This window comes from Dendrobates tinctorius, unplaced genomic scaffold (genome assembly GCF_039654945.1).
Source record: "Dendrobates tinctorius isolate UK_male_01 unplaced genomic scaffold, ASM3965494v1 ptg000062l, whole genome shotgun sequence".
NCBI classification, from domain to species: Eukaryota; Metazoa; Chordata; class Amphibia; order Anura; family Dendrobatidae; genus Dendrobates; species Dendrobates tinctorius.
In genome coordinates, this window is record NW_027361730.1 from 23,305,264 (window position 1) to 23,326,200 (window position 20,937).

Below are 20,937 nucleotides of genomic sequence, written 5' to 3' on the forward strand. Positions count from 1 at the left end.
TATATGGGGAGAAACTGCGGTCATCCTACTACTGGATATATGGGGAGAAACTGCGGCCATCCTACTACTGTATATATGGGGAGAAACTGCAGCCATCCTGTATATATGGGGGAGAAACTGCGGCCATCCTACTACTGTATATATGGGGGAAAACTGCGGCCATCCTACTACTGTATATATGGGGAGAAACTGCGGCCATCCTACTACTGTATATATGGGGAGAAACTGTGGCCATCCTACTAATGTATATATGGGGGGAAACTGCGGCCATTCTACTACTGTATATATGGGGAGAAACTGCGGCCATCCTACTACTGTATATATGGGGAGACACTGCGGCCATCCTACTACTGTATATATGGGGAGAAACTGTGGCCATCCTACTACTGTATATATGGGGGAAACTGCAGCCATCCTGTATATATGGGGGAGAAACTGCGGCCATCCTACTACTGTATATACGGGGAGAAACTGTGGCCATCCTACTACTGTATATATGGGGGAAACTGCAGCCATCCTGTATATATGGGGGAGAAACTGCGGCCATCCTACTACTGTATATACGGGGAGAAACTGCGGCCATCCCACTACTGTATATATGGGGGAAACTGCAGCCATCCTGTATATATGGGGGAGAAACTGCAGCCATCCTACTACTGTATATATGGGGGAAAACTGTGGCCATCCTACTACTGTATATATGGGGGAGAAACTGCGGCCATTCTACTACTGTACATATGGGGGGAAAACTGCGCCCATCCTGTATATATGGGGGGAAACTGGCCATTCTACTATATATATGGGAGGAAACTGTGGCCATTCTACTTTATATATGGGGGGAAACTGTGGCCATCCTACTGTATGTATGGGAGGGAAACTGTGGCCATCCTACTGTATATATGGGGGGAAACTGCAGCCATCCTACAGTATATATGGGGGGGGGGAACTGCGGCCATCCTACTGTATATATAGGGGGGGGGGACTGCGGCATTCCTACTGTATATATGGGGGGGGAAACTGCGGCCATCCAACTGTGTATATGGGGGGGAAACTGCGGCCATCCTACTATATATATGGGCGAAAACTGCAGCCATTATACTGTAAAGGAGGGAAACTGCGGACATCCTACTGTATATATGGGGGGGAAACTGCGGCCATCATACTGTATATATGAACGGGCTGAGGGGCCATCATACTGTATATATGAGTGAACTGGGGCCACCTTATTATATACATGGGGGATCTGGATCCATTCTAAAATATATATATATATATATATATATATATATATATATATATATATATAATAATGTATTTTATAATATATATATATATATATATATATATATATATATATATATATATATATAAGAACTGGGGTCATCATATATTTGGGGTGAGCTGGGGATATCTTACCATATATATGGGGAGAACTGGTGCCTTCACACTAATATATATATATATATATATATATATATATATATATATATATATATATATATATATATAGGGCTGTGGGACCATCATACTTAATATATGAGGGAACTGGGGTCATCATACAATATATATGGGGGAACTGGGACCATCCTACTATATACACGGGGGCAACTGGGGCCAGCAAACTATTTATTTGGTGCAGTGGGGACCTTTATACTATATATACAGGGCAGTGGGGCCATCATACTGTACAGTTGAAACCAGAAGTTTCCATACACTATATAAAAAGGCACATATGACCTAAAATGGGAAAGGTTTATTCTGATTTCATGTCAGATAGAGAAAAACATGCAGATTTGTATTTTTATACAGTATATAGTGGATATAAACTTCTGGTTTCAACTGTTTATACATAGGGGGCAGTGGGGATTTCATACTATATACAGGGAGCAGTGGGGACCTTCTTACTATATATAGGGAGCAGGGGGACCTTCATGTTGTATATAGGGTCATTGGGGACCATCATACTATATTTAGGGGCAATGGGAACATCTTATTTTATATAGGGGCTAAGTAGCCATTTTACTATATATAGGGAGATTTGGGGTCCTCAATGTATAATATAGGGCTTTGGGGACCATTGTATTTTGTTTTGTGGTATGTAGGGCCATCATTCTGTATATTCAGAGCTTTGTGGGCACTCAGAGGACATTATTTGTTATAAATGGGGACATTGTTAGTTTTGATAGGGGCACTCAGGTTCCATTATTTTTTTCTTAGGGCTCGGTTCTGCTCCCATATCTCTGTAGTAAGCTCCGTTCTGCTCCTATACTTCTGTAGTAAGCTTGGTTCTGCTCCCATATTTCTGTAGTAAGTTCAGGTCTGCTCTCATAGCTCTATAGTAAGCTCCGTTTTGCTCCCATATCTCTGTAGTAAGCTCTGTTCTGCTCCCATATCTTTGCGGTAAGCTCGGTTCTGTTCCGATATCTCTGTAGTAAGCTCGGTTCTGTTCCCATACCTCTGGAGTAAGCTTGGTTCTGCTCCCATATCTCTGCAGTAAGCTCTGTTCTGCTCCCATATCTCTGTAGTAAGCTTGGTTCTGCTCCCATATCTCTGCAGTAAGCTCTGTTCTGCTCCCATATCTCTGTAGTAAGCTCGGTTCTGCTCCCATAGCTCTGTAGTAAGCCATCGCAACTGGAGGGCCACTGTCTTGCGATTGCCCCCCAGGCTGAAAAGTGCCAGTCAGCCCCTGAACTGATGAGTCAGAAACAGAAACTCTTGGTCCTGGTAATAAGAGATTCCGTTCTTGCAGCCTTGATCCCAATAATTCTGCATGCCTCTTTGACAATTTCAAATCTCTGACCAAGTCACTCAGATCACCTTGACTGAACAGATGTGGATTAGATGTAGAAAGCTCAACGTCTGGGTCTGCAGCAGTTTAATTTTCCACTGACATTGTTAGTTCATCTTCGTCGTCCTCCATTGTCCATACTTTGGGTGGCTTTGGAACACGAAGACTTTAATCATGTGGCACTGGTCTTATGGCTGAAGGAAGATTAGGATATTCTATTGATTTCTTGTTCTTTGCTGAATATCCTGTTACATTTGTAAGGCAGCAGTAGCACTCTGTTACATGATCTTTCTGCTCTCTCCATATCATTGGGACAGCGAACGGCATTGAAGGTCGTGATCCATTCAGTCATGCTCTAAGTATGTCTGTATTGTCTTTGATTCCTCCCCTGCCCAGGTGATGTGGCATATTCCGTACACAGTCAGCCGAATGATTCACTGTGCCTTCGTGGAATTCGCATAATAAATGCTTGCATATGTGTAGATCGTCGATTTATGTTATTTCAGTGGAAAATTCAGAATATACTGTTTCAGAAAAAGTTCATGAGTTTTTAGAATTATAACAGAATATTAATGTTTCGTATCATTTCTCAAAAACCTTACGTGATAGTAAAAATCTGAAGTCACTTTTTAAATCAGCATGAAAAAATCTATCAGGAACACTCAAAATTGTCTGAGGGACAAAACCTTGGTAACACAGTGTAATCCTTACACCTATGCCCATGACCAAGGGATTTCATGTTTTAGTATATGTTCCTTTTAAGGTCTAACGTTGTGGGATGATTTTTACTTATTGTATCTGGTGCGTCCTCTGCATACCCCTATGTATGTTTTCCATATGTTTCATGTCTGTACTTTCCCATGTCTGTGAAATTATTTTTTAACAAAGTTACTATTTTTTCACTATACAATGGATTGTAGGATTGTCTCTTTGGTTCCCCCTCCCTCTTTGTCAATATATGATATTTGCATTGTGAAATTTATTGACTGATCTGCTTTAAAGGGAACCTGTCATATCTCCAAACGCTATTAACCTGTAGATATAGGGTTAATCTACAGGTTAATAGTGTTATGAAGTTGCCTGGCGGCCGCACTGAAAGCCCGACTACTGGGAGGAAATAAACTTTATTGCTGACTGCAGCCTCGGGCTTTAAGTCATAGAAGGTGCATCTTCAGTCACTGCTCAGTACATAGTGATCATCGGCTGTAAACACTCCCTGATACTGACAGCCTGCTCTGTACTGATGCCCTGTAGAGAACTGACTGTCAGTGCCGAGGAGTGGCTACAGCCGCCGCTCACTGTGTATTGACCAGTGAATGAAGATGTTCCTCTATGACTTAAAGCCCGAGGCTGCCAGGAGCAATAAAGTTTATTTCCTCCCAGTAGTCGGGCTTTCAGTGCAGGTACAGTGCAGCTTCAGAACTTTATTAACCTGCGGATTAACCCCATATCTGAAGGTTGATGGCCGTTTGGGGACTTGGCACAGCTTCCCTTTTAGCTCAGAGGATTTATGAGACTGGATATAACGGTGCAGATTGTCAGACCTGTATAAGCTTTCAGCCTCTGTTTAAAGGGACTCTGTCAGCACAGAATGACTGTTGAAACGAAGTACAGGCACTCAGTGCTTCATGTCTGGGCCAATCACTTATATACACCCTTCCCTGGCTCTATGAAGCCAGAGCTGTCAATCAAAGATGAAGATGGGTAGAGATACAGGGAAAATAAGCAGATGGGCCCCGCCGTGAAGCACCGAGCTGCGGAGTCCAGTTAATAAACTGTTCTTGGTGACAATCAAAGATCCTGAAAAATGAGCACAACGGTCAGTGTGTAGTTATTTGGTATGCTATAGTGTATCGTTAATTTTGCCTGTGTAGAAACTATGGCATATTTATAAGCTGTTCCTTCTTATTTCAGAAGCCCAACAACGACTCTTGTTGGTCACCGTTTTTGCCCTTAGTGTCCGTTATCAGCCAGTGGATGTCTCCCTTGCCATTTCCACTGGCCTGCTTAGTGTTCTGTCACAACTCTGTGGCACAGAGACTATGCTTGGGCAACCTCTTCAGCTACTGCCCAAGTGTGGAGTATCACAGCTGAGCACTGCCCTTAAAGTAGCTAGTACAAGGCTGCTCCAGATCCTGGCAATTACTACTGGGTGAGTAGTTGTAATCTGGAATATTTAACATTTTGTTTTAAAATGGTTTTTATTTATTGCAATATCTGAACAATGAAACCTGCAATGTTATCCACCCACTTGCTTAACGTTATCAGTAAGCTAAGGAGGCACTCTAGCTTCTATCTTCTAATATATAAAGCTCAAAGTGTGTATGTATGTGTGTGTGTGTGTCCGGGATAGGCATCCGCACCGTCGCAGCTACAGCCACAAAATTTGGCACGGTCACATGTCTGGACCCCGAGAGCGTCCTAAGCTATGTTGTGAGGCGAAATTTTAACCCGGCGCGTTCCAATTCGCCAAACAATTTTGCCCCTGTCTACATACTGGGGAAAAAGTGTGTGCGCGTCAAGCCCCGCCCCTCATTATGATGTCATAATGCCCCTATCTACATAATGGGGAAACAGTGTGTGCGTATCAAGCCCCGCCCCTCATTATGATGTCACAATGGTTGCCATGGCGAGGCTGATGTCGTCATAGGTTGCAAGCCCCGCCGCTCATTATGATGTCATAATGGTTGACTATGAGATGGAGGATGTGTGATGGGTATATGGGCACTGGACTATGGGATGGTGAATATGTATGACTGGTATATGGGCATGGGACTATGGGATGGAGGATGTGTGATGGGTATATGGGCACTGGACTATGAGATGAAGGATGTGTGATGGGTATATGGGCACTCGACTATGGGATGGAGAATATGTATGATGGGTATATGGGCATGGGACTATGGGATGGCGGATATGTATGATGGGTATATTGGCATGGGACTATGGGATGGAGGATGTGTGATGGGTATATGGGCACTCGACTATGGGATGGAGGATATGTATGATTGGTATATGGGCATGGGCCTATGGGATCATGGATATGTATGATGGGTATATGGGCACGGGACTATGGGATGGAGGATAACTATAATTTGTTATAACTAACCAGTTAGTTACTGTGCCCGGGCAGCGCCGGGCTCTTCAGCTAATTATCAATATTCTAGCTGTGTAATTTGCTTAAAGCACCACTCCAGCTGTATTATTTTATTGCACTGCTGAAGGGGTGCTTTAAATGTAAGACCCCACTATATAGAAGCAAGAGTATTATCAGGAGAATCGGGCATCATGCGAAATCATGAGAAATGTTGTCAGCATTAAGCGAACCGTTATCAGAGCGAACAAAATCAAGGGGTATGAAAACATTTCTACATTATTCTTTACTAATAGTCTATGCTGCATTAAATAAGGAAAAAAATGTAAAAATTGAAAAATTGCTGGTGTTTTTCTTAACTGTTGGCAGCATGATTACTTAGAAGAAAAATTAATACCATTATATACATACACACGTACAAAAATGTGTATATATAAAATTAATAAAATAGTTTTAAATATTTTATTTACTCGAGGATGCCATTGACTAACATTAACCCTGTAATGTTTATATGGACTGTGGAACAGTATATTTAAAATGTCTAAACCCTTACAATACAATAGCACAGTCATTGGGTTAAATTATCACCCTCCTTTAGGCTGTGTGCACACGTCCGGAATTCCCACGTATTTTATGCGTTGTTGCCGCGTTTTTTCGCTGTGAAAACGCGACGTAAATGCTGCAAAAACGCATAAAATAAGCAAGCAATTGTATTCAATGGCATTCCGCACATGCTGTGCTAATGCTGTGTATTTTTCAGCAGCAAAATCGCATCGCGGAAAAATTCACAGCATGCTCATTCTTTGTGCGGAATCGCGGCGATTTCGCACACATAGGAATGCATTGTTCCGCTGTCCGCATGTGGCTATGCCCACCATGCGCAAAGTAAGTGGAAAATGTGCTGATGGTACCCAGGGTCTGGAGGAGGGGAGATTCTCCTCCAGGCCCTGGGTACCATATCCCTGTAAAAAAAGAATTAAAATAAAAAATGGTGATATTCTCACCTTCTGGCATCCCCCGTGGCATCCCCAGGCCTCAGCGATGCTCCCGCCAACTCCTGTTCCCAGCGATGCCTTGCGACAATGACCTTTGACGTACGTCATCAAAGGTCATTGTCGCAAGGCATCGCTGGGAAACGGGGCTTGCCGGGAGCGTCACTGAGGCCTGAGAACGTTGCGAGGGATGCCGGAAGGTGAGAATAACACCATTTTTTATTTTTTTTATTTTAACTTTATATCTTTTTACTACTGAAGCTGCATAGGCATCCTCATGGTGAAAAGTTGGTCACACTCATAAAACACTATGTTTGACAAGTGCGACCAACCTGTCAATCAGTTTTCCAAGCGATGCCACAGATCGCTTGGAAAACGCTAGCATTCTGCAAGCTAACTACGCTTGCAAAACGCTAGTTTTTGCGGGAATTATGCATGCGGAATTCTAGCGTATTTTCCACCGCAGGGAGTTGCGCAATTCCCATGGAAATCTCCACGGCAATTCCGCAAGGTGGGCACATAACTTTAAAGTTGAAAAAAGTGAACAGTAGAAACATCTCAAATCAAATTCTTAGAGCAAAAAAATCAAAATGTGCAGTTTTCTGTTCACATTTAGGCAGACAGTCTATTGTGAGAAACTGATCTTTTTATATAAATCAGGATTTTACACACACACACACACACACACACACACACACACACACACACACACACCATATAAGTGTTGCAGTATTCACTGAGCTGTTATAATAGGATAAAACTTTATAGAGGAAGTGAAAGGTATGCTCAACTGAATAATAGAAAAAATTGGAGTTGGACTTCAATTTTTTCTATTATCCTTGATGTGAGGGCGAGGCCGGTGTCTGAGCCCCAGGTGCATGAGCATAGAGCAACTGGCTGAACTGGAATTACATTTTTATAGATGTATGCTCAACTGCTTAGAAAGTCTTTGCGGTGCTCAGAAGTAGGACATAGCCTTCAACTGAATGGAGAAAATACTTCGGCACTCAACTTTGACTTCCTCTTCTACCGGATACATGACGCAGGACTTTTGGATCCTTTCAATGACAGAAATACCTTAAAAAAGGCCGAGTGTGGCCCACCACATTGAAATAATTTTTCTGTTTTCATTTGATACTTGGTTTTATACACATCACTTCAGTTTGTGCTGTGTACTGTGGAGGCAGCAGCCTCTTATCTAATATACAGTCATATGTAAAAGTTTGGGCACCCCTATTAATGTTAACCTTTTTTCTTTATAACAATTTTGGTTTTTGCAACAGCTATTTCAGTTTCATATATCTAATAACTGATGGACTCAGTTATATTTCTGGATTCAAATGAGGTTTATTGTACTAACAGAAAATGTGCAATCTGCATTTAAACAAAATTTGACCAGTGCAAAAGTATGGGCACCCTTATCATTTTCTTGATTTGAACACTCCCAACTATTTTTTACTGACTTCCTGAAGCACTAAATTGGTTTTGTAACCTCATTGAGCTTTGAACTTCATAGCCAGGTGTATCAAATCATGAGAAAAGGTATTTCAAGTGGCCACTTGCAAGTAGTTCTCCTATTTGATTCTCCCATGAAGAGTGGCATCATGGGCTCCTCAAAACAACTCTCAAATGATCTGAAAACAAAGATTATTCAACATAGCTTTTCAGGGGAAGGATACAAATAGTTGTCTCAGAGATTTAACCTGTCAGTTTCCACTGTGAGGAACATAGTAAGGAAATGGAAGAACACAGGTACAGTTCTTGTTAAGCCCAGAAGTGGCAGGCCAAGAAAAATATCAGAAAGGCAGAGAAGAAGAATGGTGGGAACAGTCAAGGACAATCCACAGACCACCTCCAAAGACCTGCAGCATCATCTTGCTGCAGATGGTGTCACTGTGCATCGGTCAACAATACAGCGCATGCATAACGCCTTTTTGTATGACCAAACAACTCAATCTTTGTTTCATCAGTCCACAGGACCTTCTTCCAAAATGTAACTGGCTTGTCCAAATGTGCTTTTGCATACCTCAGGCGACTCTGTTTGTGGCGTGCTTGCAGAAACGGCTTCTTTCGCATCACTCTCCCATACAGCTTCTCCTTGTGCAAAGTGCGCTGTATTGTTGACCGATGCACAGTGACACCATCTGCAGCAAGATGATGCTGCAGGTCTTTGGAGGTGGTCTGTGGATTGTCCTTGACTGTTCCCACCATTCTTCTTCTCTGTCTTTCTGATATTTTTCTTGGCCTGCCACTTCTGGGCTTAACAAGAACTGTACCTATGTTCTTCCATTTCCTTACTATGTTCCTCACAGTGGAAACTGACAGGTTAAATCTCTGAGACAACTTTTTGTATCCTTCCCCTGAAAAGCTATGTTGTTTTCAGATCATTTGAGAGTTGTTTTGAGGAGCCCATGATGCCACTCTTCATAGGAGAATCAAATAGGAGAACTACTTGCAAGTGGCCACTTGAAATACCTTTTCTCATGATTTGATACACCTGGCTATGAAGTTCAAAGCTCAATGAGGTTACAAAACCAATTTAGTGCTTCAGGAAGTCAGTAAATAGTAGATAGGAGTGTTCAAATCAAGAAAATGATAAGGGTGCCCATACTTTTGCACCGGTCAAATTTTGTTTAAATGCAGATTGCACATTTTCTGTTAGTACAATAAACCTCATTTGAATCCAGAAATATAACTGAGTCCATCAGTTATTAGATATATGAAACTGAAATAGCTGTTGCAAAAACCAAAATTGTTATAAAGAAAAAAGGTTAACATTAATAGGGGTGCCCAAACTTTTACATATGACTGTATAAAGCTCAATGTATGCATGTCCTCGATTGGCATCCGCACCGTCGCAGCTGCAGTCACACGTCTGGACCCCGAGAGCGTCATAGGCTATGTTGTGAGGCGAAATTTTAACCCCACGCGTTCCAATTCACCAAACAATTTTGCCCCTATCTACATAATAGGGAAAAAGTGAAAGGAAAAGTGTTGGAGGCAAATTGACAGCTGCCAGATGTGAACAAGGGGGTCTTAAAGAATGAGAGCGATGGCGCCAAAGAGTATATACCGTACAGTTGCTAAGGTGGGGCCCTGACATGGGATACTCACCACACACGGTGATATGAACACATACACAAAATGCGCCACACGCTACCACGTGCTTCAACACATATACCACCCTCAGCACACATTTCACCACACATACACCATTCTTGCCACATAAAAGTCAAAACACAAAAGTCGCCACTCAAAACTCGCCACGCTGTCCCAGAGCTGTTTAAAAGATGAAAAATGAGCTGTGATTGGTTGCTATCGGCAACAGTTTTCTTTGTAGACAGTTGTGGTAACTGAGGCCTATTATTCTTATGTTTTCTGTGGTGTTATTGCCCTTCTGTAAAGCTGGAAATAACACAATTTATTACCGTGCCAACACAGACCACCCTCTGACACAGACTGCAGGGGGAGCCCAGTATCACACAGGATAGGATTAGATACACGGCTCAGCAGTCAGTATCACACAGGATAGGATTAGATACACAGCTCAGCATTATCACACAGGAGAGGATTAGACACATGGCTCAGCAGTCAGTATCACACAGGATAGGATTAGGGTACCGTTACACCTAGCGACTCACCAGCGATCCCGACCAGCGATATGACGCGGTCAGGATCGCTGGTGAATCGCTGGGTGGTCGCTAGTGAGCTGCCACTCAGGCAGATCTCACCAGCGACATCGCAGGGGACGGGGATCGCTACTTATCTGTCAGACGCGGCGATCCTGCGTCCTCCCGCCCGGCTCCACGCGTCGCTCTTCGTCACAGCAGGAAGCGCCGCAGGAAGTGAACGACGAGGAATGGTCCAGCAGCTTCTCGCGCGATCAGCGATAACCAGCGGGGGAGCCGGTCGGAGGTAAGTATCACATGCAGCGATATCGCTAGTAATATCGCTGTAACGTCACAAAATCGGTGACTTTACAGCGATATTGCTAGTGATATCGCAGTATGTAACGGGGGCTTTAGATACACAGCTCAGCAGTCAGTATCACACAGGATAGGATTAGATACACAGCTCAGTAGTCAGTATCACACAGGATAGGGTTAGATACACAGCTCAACAGTCAGTATCACACAGGACAGGAATAGATACACGGCTCAACAGTCAGTATCACACAGGATAGGATTAGATACACAGCTGAGCAGACTCTCACACAGGATAGGATTAGATACACAGCTCAGCAGTCAGTATCACACAGGATAGGAATAGATACACGGCTCAACAGACAGTATCACAGGATAGGATTAGATACGCATCTCAGCAGTCAGTATTACACAGAATAGTATTAGATACACAGCTCAGCAGACAGTATCACACAGAATAGGATTAGATGCACAGTTTTTATGTGCAATATGATCATTATAATTTGTTATAACTAACCACAGTTGGTTACTATGCCCAGGCAATGCCGGGCTCTTCAGCTAGTAATCATCATAAACCTGAAGCACATAACAGTTGTAAGCTGGCCACAGTTTATGGATGTGGTTCACTGCCTACTTTCTCTTAACCAGCCTATTTTAACCTCACCATTCTGGAGGACTGGAGGACCATTCATGTCTTGGTGAAGACCTGACTGCATATGCACAACCACACTCCTTTATGTTAAATCTGAGATATGGAATCAGCTGATGCTGTTATCCAAATGGATTAGGAAAGGGTGTGAGCACATGTATTGTACACCCCTATTCTCAATATACATGTGTTATAACATATAGTTATTCTCCAAAAGAGCACCCCCTTCATCGAAACCAGATTTTCTGTGACTGATTTTCAGTTTCACCGAATATTATGCATATTAGATATCTGGAAGATAACCTTAAAATGTCATCTCGGAGAGGTCTCACTGTATTTTTTTGTGTAATCCATCTTACCTTTGTTTATACATCGTTGCCGGTTGTTTTTTATAGGACATATGCTGATAAGCTGAGCCCTAAAGTGGTGCAGTCTCTTTTGGATCTGCTCTGCAGCCAGCTGAAGACCCTTCTTTCTCAGGCTGGAGTCATGCCTACCTTTGGTGAAAATGAGGAGGAAAAGAAATCTGAGCTCTTGGGAGAGAGTGAAAGAAAGGACTTTAGAGGTAACAACTACGCAAAATTTCTGTTTTCATTTCAATCCCCTTCAATTATTACATCTTTCTCCAGCTATCGATATTCGCTTGTGTCCTATCTCCTTCTTTGTTTATGTGGGCAGGTTGGAAGCCCACTATCTGAACACCAGGTACACATGCCCAGTTCTGTTGTGCTCATCCCTGTATCTTCTGACCTCATCCCTGTATCTTCTGACCTTGGCAAAATAGAGTTGAATAGAATGGCTCCCATGGAGATGGATGGGCTGTCTCGCTCCCATGGAGATGAATGGGCTGTCTCGCTCCCATGGAGATGGATGGGCTGTCTCGCTCCCTTGGAGATGGATTGGGCTGTCTCGCTCCCTTGGGGATGGATTGGGCTGTCTCGCTCCCTTGGGGATGGATTGGGCTGTCTCGCTCCCTTGGAGATGGATTGGGCTGTCTCGCTTTCTTTGGAGATGGATGAGCTCTCTCGCTTTCTTTGGAGATGGATGGGCTGTCTCGCTCCCTTGGAGATGGCTGGGCTGTCTCGCTCCCATGGAGAGATGGCTGGGCTGTCTCGCTCCCATGGAGAGATGGCTGGGCTGTCTCGCTCCCATGGAGAGATGGCTGGGCTGTCTCGCTCCCATGGAGAGATGGCTGGGCTGTCTCGCTCCCATGGAGAGATGGCTGGGCTGTTTCGCTCCCATGGAGAGATGGCTGGGCTGTCTCGCTCCCATGGAGAGATGGCTGGGCTGTCTCGCTCCCATGGAGATGGATGGGGTGACATAAATACTAAGCCACAAGCCATACTAGGTTCTGCAGCACTACTAAGCAGGCTTGTGAATGTTGGCTGAGAAAACCTGCCCTCTGATCTTGAGAACCATACAGACTGTAAGTGCCAGGGGTACAACTTGTTGCTGTATTCTTGGTGGCAGTTAGACTGTATTATTCAGAGATGGGAAAGTTTCCATCTACTTTGTGGATATAGTCTAGATGTTATACTTAAAAAAAAAAAAAATAAGAGCCCCACATGAGGGAAATCAGAATCACCCAGAAAAAGTGCAAAGTGTCAGATGCACATATTGTGTTAGCTTTGTCGGAGGAATATGTGATGTAATGTGACATGAATGAATTCCCACAGTTCAGTGGCTTATGGGCTCTCAGGTGAAATATCCTCTGACATTTGGTGCAGTATTATCATTCTGTGCATAGTACCAGGTATTTTTTCCTGCACTGCATTACCATTTTTGTGTTTATTTCTTCTGTATTTTATTCATATGAGTAATAAAGATGATCACATTTGACATTGAAGTGGGAGTAGGCACCATTCATTGATAGTCTAAAGCAGTATGAGTGGTGTATGTTTTTCAGCATTGAGTAGTGAGTATTACCTAGTCCTTTTTCTTCCAGCCACACTTCGGAAGCAACGCACAGCAGAGCTGCATCTTGGTGACTTTTTGGTCTTCCTACGCAGAGTAGTGTCTTCCAAGGCTATACAGTCTAAGATGGCATCTCCTAAGTGGACGGAAGTCTTAATGAATATTGCGTCTCAGAAGTGCAGCTCGGGTATAACTAACATTGACACCTTGATTTAACTTGTCCCTTTTGTCACATTATTTTCAAGGGTACCATCATTTCTGTCAAGACCTATTTCATGAATATTGTTTTCTAAAAAATTCTGTGGAAGCATGGTTAAAAGCAATGTCTGACTTCATTTGTTCATTTTCATATATTTTTGATTTATAATTACTTTTGTCAGATTCAAGTTATTTCTGTGACCATTGTGGGTTTTTCTGTCATTAAACAAGGGGTACCAACAATTTTGACCATGTGTGTGAGTGAAGCCATAATTGTGGTATTTATACTACTCTCTATCCCCAATCTTCTGCAGGTGTCCCTCTTGTAGGGAATTTAAGAACAAGACTTTTGGCCCTACATGTCCTAGAGGCTGTTCTGCCCGCATACGAGTCCAGCGTGGATGACTACCAGATGGCACAGGTATAGTTTCTCTGCTATTTGGATAAGCTTGATTTGTGGTTGATTTCAGTGCATATAATGATCATTGACCTGGAAAGGCCCTCTGAGACAAGTGATCATATGTCCTACATTACTTTCTCTATTGCTTTATTGGGGGGACACAGGAAACCATGAGTGTATGTAGTTGTCCTGTATTCAGCTTCCAGGCCGTCGGACTGCTGGGAAGAGGAACGTCCCGCAGGAACGGCATTATTCTGTCCCAGGAGGCGGAAATGACGGGCGTGAGAGAATGCCCTGGATCCAAAGGGTAAAAAGCGCGGCGCTGCAGGGACGCACGCTAAAAAACCCCCGCTCTGCACCAGGAGACTGACAGGCCGGAAGAGGGGCGGAGGCTAAAGATGGTGCTGGCTCCGAGGCAGAGAGAAGCCGAGTGGGGTGGAGCTATAACAGGCCAGGGGGAACTAAGCAACGGGCGGGAGAAAAGCCCGCCCAAAGTGTAGGAAGAAGGGCGGAGCCAACGCCGAGCACTAGGCCAGAGAGAAGCCCGGGACCTAAATTAATTTCCCTGACAGCCGCAGCAGGAGGGAGCTGCGCGGAGGACATAAAAGCACCACAAAAAGGTAGCCCAGCGCCCCATTCCACCGGGAAACTAGGGGAAAAAAGACCCCCATCGTCTAAAAGTTCCACAACACTCCAACCCATAAAATTAAATGAAGAAAATTTTTTTTTTTTTTATCTCTTCCGAACTCTTCATTGCCTCTGGAGAACCTCGGAGAGATAGGGAAATAGATGTACCTCTCCATCCAGGAATGTAAGATGTCCGAACTTGCTGTGTTGCGGGACGTCCATGCCTCCTAACACCGACAGGCTCTGGTGGGCGAGTGGGTGGGAGACGGGGGGGCTAGGACCAGATCCGGATCACCTGAACACGCTTCTATGTTAGGGGTTGAGGCCCTGCCAACTAGACGTATGAGGATACGGGGTGGCAGTACACACCGTACTCAGTCTCTTCGTGGGAGTACAGTAGAGACTGTTCACACTGTATCCCTCTGGGTACCTGAAAAGAAACGACGCACACTGAGGTAGATATGGGTCTAATAAAAGACCCATGTCCACCTCCTACTGACACTTAGCTAAACTGAATATCCTAGGGCTGGTCGGTGGGGTGTATGCTGCGGGGGAGGAGCTAACTTTTTTTCTGCATAGTGTCAGCCTCCTAGTGGCAGCATAGCATACACCCATGGTTTCCTGTGTCCCCCAATGAAGGCTCCGAGAAACAGATTTTACGGTAAGCAACCAAAAATCCTGTTTTCTCAGATTTAGCAGGATTATTTTCCCAAACCCATTTAAAAGATAAATTGAGATTAATTTTACATTTTTGTTTGCACTTTGACCACTTGAGAGGCTCAGACATTACTATGGTCTTACTGTTGAGACCCTAGTAGAAAAGTTGGTATCCATGTGATTTATAAGCTGTATTGTAACATTGTTACATGGTTCTAAAATGTCATTCAGTAAATGCTTTCTAAATGTAGCATGTACAAATGAAATAATTTTTGGATAAAACATAAAGAATAAGGCAATTTGCACTTATAATATTCAATGTGAAAAATATCAAGTTTTCAGTAAATATTTTTTTGCATTTTCTTTTAGCAATAACTGTACTTGACACATAACCCTTGTGTCAAAAAATACAGGAAACTTGCATGTGAAGTGTAGAGAAAATATTGGTTTGTCCCTTGAACTTTGATTCTTCACTTTTCCAGGTGGTAGAGCGACTCTTCTCTCTTCTTTCAGACTGTATGTGGGAGACTCCCATCGCTCAGGCTAAGCATTGTCATCAGTTGAAGGAGAAAGAGCAAGAATCAAGACTGCAGGTAATCCACATTGATTTTTGACATTAGTAAAGTAAAAAGCTTGATCTAATATAAAATACAAACAAAAACACATGATTACTTACAGAAGCAAGGGGAAGTGGAGGAGGAGGAGGAAGACCTACCTATTCAGGAGGTTTCATTTGATCCTGAGAAAGCCCAGTGTTGTCTTGTGGAAAATGGACAAATTCTCACTCATGGAAGTGGGGGTAAAGGGTATGGCCTAGCTTCAACTGGGGTGACGTCCGGTTGCTATCAATGGAAGGTAAGATTATTAAACTTTCTGGATTGTTGAACAAATACAAAGAAATACCCATTTAGTACAATTACATGTGGAGAAGTAGAAAGAGACGATATGAATCGAGGTGTGAAACGCTGCCTTAAAAATGTACCTGCACTTACGGTTCTTATTATTTGCACCCTTAGGGATCATGCAGGATTTATGAATACTCATTTCTGTATTTTATTTGCAATCAGCAATAAGTTGATTGCTTTTGTGACATTCAATATCCCTGAGTTTTTGGCACATTTCTCGCCTAATTGTTCTCTTTCACATTGTGCAATTCTGCATGAAATGTGTAACTTTTTATTTAATGGGGTTGTTCACTACTAGGACAACCCCTTCATAAACTAAATGTTTGTCCCTGATAAAATAAACCTATACTCTCCTCCCATGCCCACTCCGTTCAAGCGGTGTTGGCACTCGCGGTCCCGGGTTTGTGATGTGGTGGGATTCTGAAATGTAAAGTGCTGCGGAATATGTCGGCTCTATAAAAATAAAATTTATTATTATTATTATGACACGAGGTGCCTGGTGCCCAATCAGCGCTGGCGTCACTGTCTCCTTTTTCTGTCAAAATGTACATGAAGAGGAAGTCTGAGATCAGCTGGAGCCTGGACTTCCTCTTCATGTTCAGTTCGTACAAAGGCTTGGACAGTGATACCATCTCAGATTGGGCACCAGGCATCATGTGCGATTTCTCCACATCACAGTATCTGGACCGCGAGTGCAGACACTGCTGGAACGGAGCCAACATGGGAGGTGAGTATAGGTTTGTTTCTTTTATCAGGGCCAAACGTTTAGTTTAAGAAGGGGTTGTCCTAGTAGTGGACAACTCCTTTAAGTAACTGAGATTTTAAAATATTGTAGCATAATTTCCATTTGTAAATGGTTAATGCCATTTTCTGTCTTGAGGAGCTCAGCACTTCTCAGCTTTGCAACTTCTTGATTTCTGGTGGATTAGCGCCCCTGATTGACAGTTCAGGCTAGTGACATCGTCAAACTGCTAGCTCAATTTATGCACTCCTGATTTTGTTATATAAAACTTCTTTACTTGTAAAGCTTCGGAGGCACAGTGTGACAGAAGCTGACCAGGATTAGGAGCAAACGGCGCACGCAAGCAATCTTGTACGGCCTCAAGGCAGTGTTTACAAGCTCAGTACGAAATAGCTTGTAAGCACTCTGAATATTGGGCCATCGCTGCTAGGTCTCAGTCCGCATGGTATAGAGCAGTAAATCATAAAATATAAAGTTAAAGACATTGTCTTGTCTTAATTGGGTAAAATTGCAAAGTGCTTGTAAAAACCAACAACTTTGCCGTTTTAGGCTAAGTGCACACGTACCGGAACTCTCGCGGAAATTACCGCGAGAATTCCAGAATTCCAGTCCGCGGGAAAATCGCATTTTAAATTCCCACGATTTTCCCGCGGAAAAACTAGCATTTTGCAAGCGTAATTAGCTTGCAAAATGCTAGCGTTCTCCAAGCGATCTGTAGCATCGCTTGGAGAACTGATTGACAGGTTGGTCACACTCGTCAAACATAGTGTTTGACAAGTGTGACCAACGTTTTACTACTGTGGCTGCCTATGCGGCATCAATAGTAAAAGATAGAATGTTAAAAAAATAAAAAAGTGTTATTCTTACCCTCCGACGTCCCGCGCATCCGTTCCCAGTAATCCTTTGCGAAAATGCCCGCGATGACGTCAGTTCTCGCGGGATCGCGACGTCTCGCGGTAATTCGCAATGACGTCGCGCGAATGACCGCGAGACTTCGCGATCCCGCGAGAACGGACGCCATCGCGGGCATTTTCGCAAAGGACTACTGGGAAAGAGAGCGTGAAGAGAAGCAGGAAGGCTGCGCGGGACGCCGGATGGTGAGAATAACAATATTTTTTATTTTTAAATTCTATTTTTTACAGGGATATGGTACCCAAAGCCCGGAGGACAGTCTCCTCTCCTCCGGACCGTGGGTACCATCCGCCATTGTTCTGCTTACTTTCCGCATGGTGTGCACAGCCACTTGCGGGAAGTAAGCGGAACAATGCATTCCTATGGGTGCGGGATCGCCGCGATTCCGCAAATTAATGAGCATGCTGCGTTTTTTACCGCAAAGCGATTCCGCCGCGGTAAAAACCGCAGCATTAGTACAGCATTGCGGAATCCCATAGGAATGCATGGGATGCTTATTTTTCGCGTTTTCGCGGCAAAATCGCGCGGTTAAAACCGCCGCGGAAACGCGAAAAAAACGCCACGTGTGAACTCGGCCTTACTCTTAATATAAATTTCTCCATTCTCAAGAACAGAGCAATTAATTCTATTGTGTCCAGCTCATTGCCTAGGTTACCAGCCACCCTGTAGTCTGAGAGTTGCTGATTTGGTAGGCAAGGAACGCTCCACTTGTAGACTTTATCATTTAGAGTCTGCAGAAGCTGCCCAAATGGCTTCAGTGCCCTACTGTTTCTCCCACTTATTCTCATAACCTGGGAGGGCGCTTCTTTCGGAACAGCATTGCAACCATCACACTGGTCTGAACTGATCCTTTTGAGGGTTTGGGGAGAATGGGCTGTGATAAAACACTCCGGGATCGCCTTTGCTGGGGTCAAAGGTCACGTGCGTTCAGCATGAAACTCAGGCGCAGAGCTGGGATTCGGGTATAACTGACACTGCGTCAGGTTTATTAATGGTGAAAGCAATGCATAAAGAAATAAAACATAAAACAAATCCTTGCCTGTCCGGCACTAACTAAACAAAGTACAACCTAACTACCAACTGGCGGGCTTCTCCCGTCCAGCCAAACCACAGTTGCAGTGGGCACTGCTCTCACTCACGTGTGTCTCTCACACAGACAGGCTCTCTGTGTTCCCAGGCTGAGACACTCACACAACCACCTGGCATCCTTTTATATCCACCTCCCATTATTCATTAGCAAGCAGGTGCGATACTGACCAGACTAGGCCACATAGGAAAGGAATGTGGGCGAGATATACCTGCCCTCATCCACTATTCCCACATGATTCTCACATATCCCCCCCCTTCTGCTCAGACCACTCCGGTCGAGCAATGACACCCGCCAAACAGTGCACTCGGGACAGGGCATCTGCATTTCCCATCTGTACCCCTGGGCGGTGCTCCACCGCAAAAGTGTAGGCCTGCAGGGCAAGGAACCACCGGGTCACCCGGCTATTCCGTTCCTTGTTCAAGTGCATCCACTTGAGAGGGGCATGGTCAGTGATCAGCCTGAACTTTCGGCCCACCAGGTAATATTTGAGGGCCTCTAGAGCCCACTTAATGGCGAGGCACTCTTTTTCTACGACTGCATACCTTTGCTCGTGTTTATTCAGCTTCCTGCTGAGATAGAGGACTGGGTGTTCCACTCCGTCCCTCACTTGTGAGAGTACGGCCCCGATACCGGTATCAGAGGCATCCGTTTGTACCACAAACTCACTGCGGAAGTCCGGAGTCACCAGTACGGGCTGAGAGCAAAGTGCCCGTTTTAGGCTATGGAAGGCTTCTTCAGCCGCTAAACTCCATTTAATCATGACGGAGTCTTTCCCTTTTGTAAGATCCGTCAGGGGGGTAGCGATGGCTGCAAAATTGGGTATTAACCGGCGATAATAACCGGCGATCCATCAGTCTCTGGAAGGTCGCCGTTGCCCCGTGCAGTCCAAACGACATATACACATACTGAAATAAACCTTCCGGCGTAGCAAATGCCGTCTTTTCTCTGGCAGCCTCAGCCAGAGGGATCTGCCAATACCCCTTTGTTAGATCTAGGGTCGTAATATACCGGGCTTTTCCTAACCGATCTATTAACTCGTCGACCCGGGGCATAGGATAGGCATCAAATTTTGAGACCGCATTCAGTTTCCTGAAGTCATTGCAGAACCGGATGCTGCCGTCCGGTTTAGGAATTAGCACAATCGGGCTGGACCACGCACTGTGCGATTCCTCAATGACAACTAACTCTAACATTGCCTTCACTTCTCGGGAAACGGCTTCACGGCGCGCTTCCGGGATTCGGTAGGGCTTTACGTGAACTGTGACACCAGGTTCCGTTACGATGTCATGTTTTATTAGCGTAGTCTGCCCGGGTTTTTCTGAGAGAAACTTTTGGTTGTGAAGTAGAAACTGCCTGACCTCAGTCTTTTGCCGCTCCGAGAGAGTCTCTGCAACCCGTACCTCCGGTACGGTATTCGAGCAGACAGGACGGGCCAGCTCCGCTGACAAGGCAGACCGATCCTTCCAGGGCTTTATCAGATTTACATGATAAATCTGTTCAGGTTTCCGTTTACCTGCCTGGTATACTTTGTAGTTTACTTCACCAACTCTTTCCTTGATCTCAAAGGGGCCCTGCCACTTTGCCAGGAACTTACTGTCCACCGTGGGGACAAGGATCAACACCCTATCTCCGGGTGCAAACGTACGGATCTTGGCGCCCCTATCATAGATTCTTTTTTGGGCTCCTTGAGCCTGTATCATGTGTTCTTTGACGATAGGCATAACAGCCGCAATACGGTCCTGCATTTGTGTGACGTGATCTATCACTGTTTTAAACGGAGTGACCTGACCCTCCCAGGTTTCTTTTGCAACGTCTAACAGTCCGCGAGGACGTCGGGCGTACAATAACTCGAAAGGCGAGAATCCCGTGGAAGACTGGGGTACTTCCCTGATGGCAAAAAGCAAATACGGAAGTAAATAGTCCCAGTTCTTCCCATCCTTGTCTATCACCTTTCTCAGCATCTGCTTGAGTTTTATTGAACCGTTCAACCAACCCGTCTGTTTGAGGGTGATACACGGATGTGCGTAACGGTTCGATTTGTAACAA

At 44.3% G+C, this 20,937-nt stretch overlaps 1 protein-coding gene across 5 annotated transcripts in view; it reads left to right on the forward strand.

Moving 5' to 3' along the window:
• The window catches only part of HERC1 (HECT and RLD domain containing E3 ubiquitin protein ligase family member 1), a 341,682-nt gene that overhangs the window by 163,559 nt on the left and 157,186 nt on the right, over positions 1-20,937 (forward strand). For 4 of the 5 annotated variants that reach the window (XM_073579381.1, XM_073579383.1, XM_073579385.1 and 1 more), the window contains exons 30-35: positions 4,703-4,940; positions 11,842-12,011; positions 13,392-13,547; positions 13,873-13,979; positions 15,725-15,835; positions 15,921-16,097. In XM_073579381.1, coding sequence (XP_073435482.1) covers positions 4,703-4,940; positions 11,842-12,011; positions 13,392-13,547; positions 13,873-13,979; positions 15,725-15,835; positions 15,921-16,097 — 959 coding nt within the window. The remainder of the gene's footprint in view (positions 1-4,702; positions 4,941-11,841; positions 12,012-13,391; positions 13,548-13,872; positions 13,980-15,724; positions 15,836-15,920; positions 16,098-20,937) is intronic. The other variant, XM_073579382.1, reaches the window with a different exon arrangement.